An 8,721-nucleotide genomic window follows, 5' to 3' on the forward strand; every position below is an offset into this window, starting at 1 on the left:
ACCTGGTCACAGCCTCCTTTCAGGTATCAATAAACATCTGCTCTGACATAATCAAAATTATATTACACTTATTTTTCAACAACAGTGAAATACATCTTGAGCCTTTCTTTCATAATTTTGCTTTATATTGAGCTATCTGTTTAACATTAAAACTGTCACTTTCAGTCCATTGTTACTTTTTATTGGAAATTTTTCTCCTAGGTGATAACATAAGGAACCTTTCTCCTAGATCTGTATTTGCATTTCCTAATGTTTAATTTAGACACCAGTACCCATAGCAGCAGGGACTCTCAACTTTGTGCCAAGCAGTGCAAGAACAAAGAAGGCACATGTGGCCTCTGTCCCAGCCTCTCCTGCCCTCATCATATAAACCCCCACAGTGAACTTCTGAATCCTTCACCTGCTCTTGCACATGCACGGGCAAAATCCCTAACCCAGGGTGGAACTCCAGAGTGATTCACTACCTAGTGGTGAGCTGAGCTCACTACGGTGCTTGTACAGCAAAGGCACAGGGGCACCAGCACTCTGCAAGAAAGGACTTTCAACCAGAAACCAGGGGACATCCCTCTCCACACAGCTCAGGAACTGAGACACAGTCTTGGGAGTACTGTCCACAAGGAGCAGGATGCAGGCTGGGGCGTCCAGTGTAGCAGCACAGCATCAGTTTTACACCTACCCCATGCCGTGTCACCCATTTGTACCTTCTCTGCTACAGGGCCAATTTGGGACACCCCCACGAAATTTAATTGTAATATTAAACAAAAGCACAAGAATAAACAGTTTGATTTTTACAAGCTGAATTTTTTTCTTACTAGAGAATGTTTTAATTTTGTTTTCAAATTAAATAAAAAAGCAGCAGAAGTTTAACATTTTCAAAATGCAAGTCACATTAGCATTATCATATTCTCACATAGTAGACTCCACCTGCTGTGCAATTCATCATCTTGTGGACACACTCTTAGCAATGTTGTCACTAGCGTAGTGGTTTCGTTTGGGCAAAACTTACTGCCAGTAAGATTCTTGACCAGTTCACTGTACAGTCCTGGTGGCAGCCACTGCTCTGGCAAATCGATGTTACAGACTTCAATCCTTCCATGCTTTACATCCATATTTACTTTAACGTCAAGAACAGAATCTTTATAGGCCATGTTAAGACAAGTGCTAATGCTGAACTTTGGTGTCTTTCCATATACCCATTCCCAGGTTTGTAGTTCTTTAGTTTTGTTACTAATTCCAGGAAGCAGAGTCTCATCGGCTGGATTTATTAAGGTGATATGGTGATCCATTTGGTGTTCTGCAGCATATTCTTTAGCAATGGCATCCAGAAGCATCTCAGAAGTTAAACTAGGATCCTCTTCAAAGAGATTTTTCACTGAGGCAGGCACACTAGGAGTGGCATTGCTCTTTAGCCCTTTATAAGGACTTTTTAGCACAGAAGATAAAACAAACTTATCTGCATTACAGAGTAAGGTGCAGTGGTGATAAGCACTTGTCCTTCCCAGCTTTGCAGCGGTGCCTGAGATTTTGTACTGCCTATCTAGCAAGATGTCATACCTGTCTGTGACATGTACATCTAACTGGGGCCGCAGGGCTTTCAGTGCCTTCACAACAAGCTTCAGGTTTTCCATTCGTTGATATTTTTTTCTGGTCGTGAAGAAAGTCAAATTGATATTACCTAGGTCATGATAAACTGTCCCTCCTCCACTTCTTCTCCTGGCTAGTTTTATATTTTTTTGCCTTAATAGCCTGAGGTTGCATTCCTGCCATGGATTCTGATGTCTCCCTATTACCACAGCAGGTGAATTTCTCCAAAGGAAAAGGATCTGTTGCTTCTCTAAATCCATGTGGTCATGGATCCAGTCTTCCACAGCTAGATTTTGGTAAACATCGTTAGAAACAGACTGGATAATGAGGCCACCACTAGCTGTGCTCCTGAAGCAAGCTTTTGGAGTCCTGAGGATGCACGACAGCCAAAGGCAGTTGTTCAACGACTGCAGTACCATGGTTTTAATAAATGGACAGCGGATGGAAGGAATGCCCGCTCTCCTGATGCCGAATGCGGCAAGTGAATTTCAGTTCTTGTGGCAGAACTGAAATGCCAGCGGCAGGCATGAGGCAGTCATGCTCTCCGGTGCTCCTCGGTGATGCCGCTCAGACCCCGGCGGGAGCTCCGCAGAACAGCCGGGCTGTCGGAGCAGCTGCTCCTCGCAGTGCCTGGTGCCTGAAAGACCAAAGGAACAAACGAAATGTCTCCTTTCCCCTCACCCAACGCCGCCTTGCTAATGCGGTTTCACTTCGCGTCGTCCAGCTTTGTTAGTGTTTTCTGGGTTATTTTCGATGGGGTTCCTGGCGCGGTGTCCCCTCAGCTCCAGGCGCCCCTGCCCGCACAGCCCCGCCGGGCGCCCTGCGCTACTCACGGCGCGGCGCGGCGTGGAGCGGAGCTGTCCCTGCGGTCCCCGTGCCCGTGTCCCTGCGGTCCCTGCGCCCGTGTCCCTGCGGTCCCCGTGCCCGTGTCCCTGCGCCCGTGTCCCTGCGGGATCCTCGGAGCCAGCGGCCTCGGCAGCGCCTTCCGCTTCCCGGGTGAGAGGTGCGGGGGCGGCGCTGCGCCTGTGGTGCTGCGGGGAGGGCTGCGGGGAGGGCTGCGGGGAGGGCTGCGGGGAGGGCTGCGGGGAGGGCTGCGGGGAGGGCTGCGGGGAGGGCTGCGGGGAGGGCTGCGGGGAGGGCTGGGAGCGGGGATGGCCGCTCCGTGAGGAGAGGGGTCCCGCCTGGCAGCGCAGCCACGGCTCTGGGCAGGGGAGGGAGCTGGGGAGCAGCGAGAATGAGCGGGTCACAGACTCACAGAACGGGGGAGGCTGGAAGGGACTGTAATAAATTACAATCAGTTTAGTTCACGAACTGTTTGAAAAAGGTGATAAGTCTTAAAATTGCCTTTCCTTTTATTTTTCTTTTTTCTTTCTTTCTTTTTTTTTTTGCTGTTATAAAAACGAATCTTGTTAGGAACCCTGCCCAACCCCCATGAGGCAGATACAAAGGAATTTGGCTCAGGGGCCATAAAAAAACCTCCCCCTGTGCAGCCCCTATGAGGCAGATACAAAAGGAATGTGGTTCAGGGGTCCATAAAAACCTCCCCCTGTGCAACCCCCACGGAGAGACCATCCCAGGAGGCCCAGTAACCATCACCCAACGCAGAGCACACCAGCCTAAGACGTCTCAACAGCCAATCAAGGATTCATGAAGAGACGCCAATCAAGACATACGGGGGGAGTGGGGTACTAAAGGGTTATAAAATTCAGTCCTCTGTGGGCCCGAGGCGCGGTGCATAGAAATATGCTTGAATCTCTGCCCGTCCAGCGCTGACTTGACTGATATCCGCTTGCTTTTAATTAATAAATTTTTTTAATTGGATCTACGTCCCTGATTGGATAATGAGGCTAAATTGATAACAAATTTTGGTGCCGCGACTCGGATAGGGAAATTCCTCTGGAGTTCCCCAAAGGGAGGCGCCCCGTCGTGATTTGACGGCCTGGAGGGGACACTCCACTGGCACCCCTAACCGACGAACCCAAATTTCGGATATCAGCCAAGGGTTCAAGGCCCCTGAAATTCCGTGCACAGAAGACCACAAGACGCCGGACAGCGGAGTGTGAGTATCGGTTGAGATACAGAGACACACATGGCGTGGGTGGTTGGGGTGGTTTTCCCGGAGTGCAGCGTGTGAGACGTCCATATGCGGACGAAGTGATTGGGACTCTCCAGTAGTGCAGTTCCTGTTCCCCGCGAGGGGTCAGGTCACGACCGAGAGAAAGCGAGTGTTGTGTTGTTGGTGCGTGTGAGGGCACTCCGGAAGATGGGACAGAGGGACAGCAAGCCTTCTGCCTCCATGAAGAAAAAAATGGGAGACTCCCAGGGATTCCCCCTGACAGTCCGTTAGGCATACAGCTGAAATATTGGGCTGATGATCCCCGGACCCAGGGGAAGAGTAAAAATAAAATGATTAACTATTGTGTAGCAATTTGGGGAGGAAGACAGATTAGGGCAAACTCCTTATATTGGCCGGTCTTTGGATCCGACGAGGAATCTCTATGTCAAGCCCTAAATCTCTGGGTTAACAGCAAAAGACCATTTAACCCAGAGGAGAGCGACTATGCGGCTCTTTGGCTCCCTTACGAGAGGGGGGTGGGAGTGTTTGTGCTCCAAAGAAAAGACAAAAGAAAGAAACTTGTTGATACACCCCCACCATACGCACCACCACCTCCTGCAGCTCCACCACAGCGGGAGGCGGGAGGAACTCCCCCACCACAGCGGGAGGGGGAAGGTGCGGCTTTGTTACATCAGGAAGGAGGGGGTGTAGATCCGTTAGTCCGAAGAGGGGGAGGTGCGGCACCACCACCTCCTGCAGCTCCACCACAGCGGGAGGCGGGAGGAACTCCCCCACCACAGCGGGAGGGGGGTGCGGCTTTCTTACATCAGGAAAAGGGGGGTATAGCTCCGTCAGCCCGAGGAGAGGGAGACAGCCTGACTCCGGGGGGAGGTGCTGAGCCATCGTCTCCTGGGAAACGGGAAAGTCCCTTATCTGACTATGAGGTCAACACTCTGCAGGGTCCGATTACCCGGAGCAGAGCTCAAAATTTATACCCTCTAAGGGAAGTGGCTATGGGGATGGTAAACCAAGAGGGGCGTGGCCAAGTACCTGGCATAGGGTATGTAGAAGTGCCTCTGAACTCCATGGATGTCCGTGAATTTAAAAAAGATATGGGGCATCTTTTAGAAGATCCACTTGGGGTAGCAGAGCGAGTGGATCAATTCCTAGGTCATAGTCTCTATACATGGGATGAGTTACAATCAATTTTGGGGATACTTTTCACCATAGAAGAGAGACGCATGATCCGAATCGCAGGCATGCGTATTTGGGAAAACCAGCACCCACAGGGTCCCATGGGTGATATAAAGTGGCCTTTGCAAAGGCCCAATTGGGACAATCAAAACCCACAAGATCGGGCTAACATGCAGGACTTGAGAGCTATTATAATTCAAGGAATAAAGGAGGCTGTGCCTAGAGGGCAAAATATGCACAAAGCCTTTAATGAGAATCAAAGGAAGGATGAGGATCCAACCACCTGGTTGGAAAGGCTAAGGAAAAACTTGCAATTATATTCTGGAATAGATCCTGATAATCCGGCAGGCCAAACCCTTTTAAAAGTGCAGTTTGTGTCAAAGGGATGGCCTGACATTCGGAGAAAATTGGAGAAGTTAGAAAATTGGCAAGAGAGAGGGTTAGATGAATTGTTAAGGGAGGCACAGAAAGTGTATGTGAGAAGGGAAGAGGAAAGTTATAAAAGGCAAGCCAGAGTGATGGCCGCGGTGGTGAGGAGTGAACAAGGAAATGCAAGAAGGCAAGAAAAGGAAAGTCAGCTTCTTCGGTCTGAGAGCTTGCGGGCTGAGAGAGAGTTTCACCCCCCCCAGAGAAGGGAAGGAAGAGATATGAGTAAAGTTGTGTGTTTTTATTGTCAGAAACCGGGGCATGTGAAAAGAAATTGCAGGCAGAGAATCGCCGATGAGAAAATGTTTGCCGAGGAATAGGGCTGTCAGGGGCTGTATTTGCTGGGGTCACATAAGACCGCTGGGCCCTTGATAAAAATTTAGATAGGACCCCAGCGCCAAGAATTTGAGTTCCTTGTAGACTCAGGAGCTGAAAGATCAACAATTCAATCCTTGCCATTAGGGTGCAAAATTTCCAGAGATACAGTACAAGTGATTGGGGCCAAAGGAGAACCTTTTGGAGCATCTGTGATTAAGGATGTACTATTTGAAACACCATCTAAATTAGGGGTGGGATCACTACTACTATTACCAGAAGCAGAATCTAACTTGTTGGGACGAGATTTAATGGTTGAATTAGGCATTGGGTTACAAATAAAAGAGAGTGAATTGCAAGTTAAATTATATACCTTGTCTACTCGAGACGAACAACAAATTGACCCACAGGTATGGTATACACCAGATACCGTGGGTAAACTTAATATTGAACCAATCACAGTTACTCTCAAAAACCCAGAGATACCGATTAAAATACAGCAATATCCAATATCTAACGAAGGCAAGAAGGGTCTGCAATCAGAAATAAAACGATTATTAGAACAAAGTATCCTTGAACCATGCATGTCTCCCTATAATACTCCAATTCTGCCAGTTAAGAAAGCAGACGGCAGCTACCGATTAGTCCATGATCTAAGGGAAATAAATAAAAAGACCATTGAGCGATTCCCAGTAGTAGCCAATCCGTACACTATCTTAAGCCAGTTAGGACCACATAATATATGGTACAGCGTCATAGATTTAAAAGATGCCTTTTGGACTTGCCCACTCGATATAAACTGCAGGGATTACTTTGCATTTAAATGGGACGATCCAGAAACACATATTAAACAGCAACTCCGATGGACTGTGCTACCTCAAGGATTCACAGAGTCCCCTAATTTATTTGGCCAAGCACTAAATCAAATTTTACAAAATTACCAACCGGGACCTGCTATAAAATTAATTCAATATGTAGATGACCTCCTCATAGCCGGACAGCTTGAAGAAGATGTTCGACGAAAAAGTATTAAACTATTAAACTTTCTAGGTTCTCAAAGACTGAAAGTGTCCAAATCCAAATTACAATTCACAGAACAAGAAGTAAAGTACCTGGGACACCAGTTAGTAAATGGGACCAAGAAATTAGATCCTAGTCGAGTCCAGGGCATATTAGATATGCCCCCTCCGAGAACCAAAAGGGAAGTCAGGCAACTACTAGGACTGTTTGGATATTGCAGGCAGTGGATTTTGAATTACAGCCAAAGAGTAAAATTTCTATACGAAAAGCTAACTCATGAGGGCTTGCTAAAATGGACAGAGCAAGATGATGAAGCTTTTCAAGTTTTAAAACAAGAATTAATTAATGCTCCTGTGCTAAACCTCCCAGATTTAACAAGGCCTTTCTGTCTGTTTGTAAATGTAGATGAGGGCACAGCGTATGGAGTGCTAACTCAGGATTGAGCTGGGAGCAAAAAGCCTGTGGCTTATCTGTCTAAACTATTGAACCCAGTGAGTAAAGGGTGGCCCACTTGCTTACAGACAGTAGCTGCAGCCGCTCTGATGGTGGGGGAGACAATAAAAATCACCTTTGGAAGTGAGATCCGGGTATTTTCACCACATGACATAAGGGGGATTCTAGCCCAAAAAGCAGACAAATGGATTACTGATGCCAGGTTACTAAAGTATGAAGGAATGTTAGTGGCATCACCTAAACTGACTTTAGAAACCACATCTCTCCAAAATCCAGCACAATTTCTATATGGAACCCCCTCCACAGAACCACTGACACATAATTGCCTTCGAACTATAGAAGAACAAGCAAAAATTAGGCCTAACCTCGAAGAGGAAGCACTTGGGGAGGGCAGAGAACTCTATATAGATGGGTCTGCCAGGGTGGTAGAAGGAAAGAGAAAATCAGGCTATGCAGTGATTGGTGAAGGCTTTGAAGTACTTCAGTCAGGACCCTTAAGTCCTGCTTGGTCAGCGCAGGCTTGTGAGTTATATGCCTTGCTGCAGGCATTAAAAATCCTGGGCTCCAGTAAGGGAACAATTTATACAGATTCTAAATATGCTTTTGGGGTAATACACACCTTTGGAAAAATATGGGAAGAAAGAGGCTTGATTACATCTCGGAGAAAAGAACTAATCCATGAACAGCTAATTAAAGAGATCCTAAAAACAGCCAGGAAACCAGAGCGATTGGCTGTGGTACATATAAAAGGGCACCAAAAGAGGATTAGTAAAACTATCCGGGGTAATAACATAGCCGACCAGGAAGCCAAACGTGCAGCTCTACTAAATATAAGAATTGTGAGTAAGCCTGGTGACCCCTGGAGACATCCCCGGTTAAGTTGTGAGAGCTGCAAACAAGATCCCAAAAGTGAACCCTGTTATTCCTGTCTAAAGGAATTAGACCCAATGGATGCATTTGTGTGTAGCTGCTACAATCCTTACAGAAACTACTGCTATGCGTGTAATACAGATACTGAAGATCATGAGAAACTTGCCTACAACCCTTACTGTAGAGACATAGAATATGTTGTGCCAAAATTACTAACATTTACTATAAAAGAAAAAGAGAAACTAACACAAACGAGAGCAATTGAAAATCCAGAAGGGAAATGAATGCTGGCTGATGGGAGGGAGATCTTACCCAAGAGCATGGCACTTCGGGTATTAAAGAAATTACATGAGAAAACACACTGGGGAACACAAGCCTTGGTGGACCACTTTGCCAATAAATATATGTGTCTAGGGGTGTACAACCTAGCTAAACAGATAACTATGAAGTGTATAACCTGTCAAAAAGTAAACAAACAGCATTTAAGAAAAGCAGTCCCAGGAGGAAGGGAGTTGGCTCATCGTCCATTTTCACATGTGCAAGTAGATTTTACTGATTTACCCCAAGTGGGACGATATAAGCACTTGCTTGTTATCGTAGACCACCTAACCCACTTTGTGGAGGCCATTCCTGCAACTAGAGCCACGGCACAAACTGTTACTAAAACTTTATTGGAACACATAATTCCCAGGTATGGGCTAATTAAAGTTATAGACTCAGACAGAGGACCACATTTTGTCTCTAAAGTATCTAAATTAGTTGCAGATGCACTGGGAATCCGTTAGGAACATCACACACCTTGG

General features: G+C 46.7%; 1 protein-coding gene across 1 annotated transcript; it reads right to left on the bottom strand.

The window, feature by feature from the left end:
- Nucleotides 1–780: 780 nt before the first annotated feature.
- Nucleotides 781–2,483, bottom strand: LIPT1 (lipoyltransferase 1). Its single transcript, XM_085054964.1, has one exon. It carries the CDS (start codon nt 2,001–2,003, stop codon nt 885–887), a length of 1,119 nt encoding a protein of 372 aa, XP_084911090.1. The 5' UTR covers nt 2,004–2,483; the 3' UTR covers nt 781–884.
- Between the last annotated feature and the right edge of the window lie 6,238 nt (nt 2,484–8,721).

The sequence above is a fragment of the Lichenostomus cassidix genome, chromosome 1, assembly GCF_008360975.1.
Source record: "Lichenostomus cassidix isolate B80296 chromosome 1, HeHo_3.0, whole genome shotgun sequence".
Taxonomy (NCBI): Eukaryota; Metazoa; Chordata; class Aves; order Passeriformes; family Meliphagidae; genus Lichenostomus; species Lichenostomus cassidix.

What these genes read in the sequence shown, in the direction of transcription:
- LIPT1 (XM_085054964.1), bottom strand. Translation starts at nt 2,003, where the DNA reads ATGGTACTGCAGTCGTTGAACAACTGCCTTTGGCTGTCGTGCATCCTC.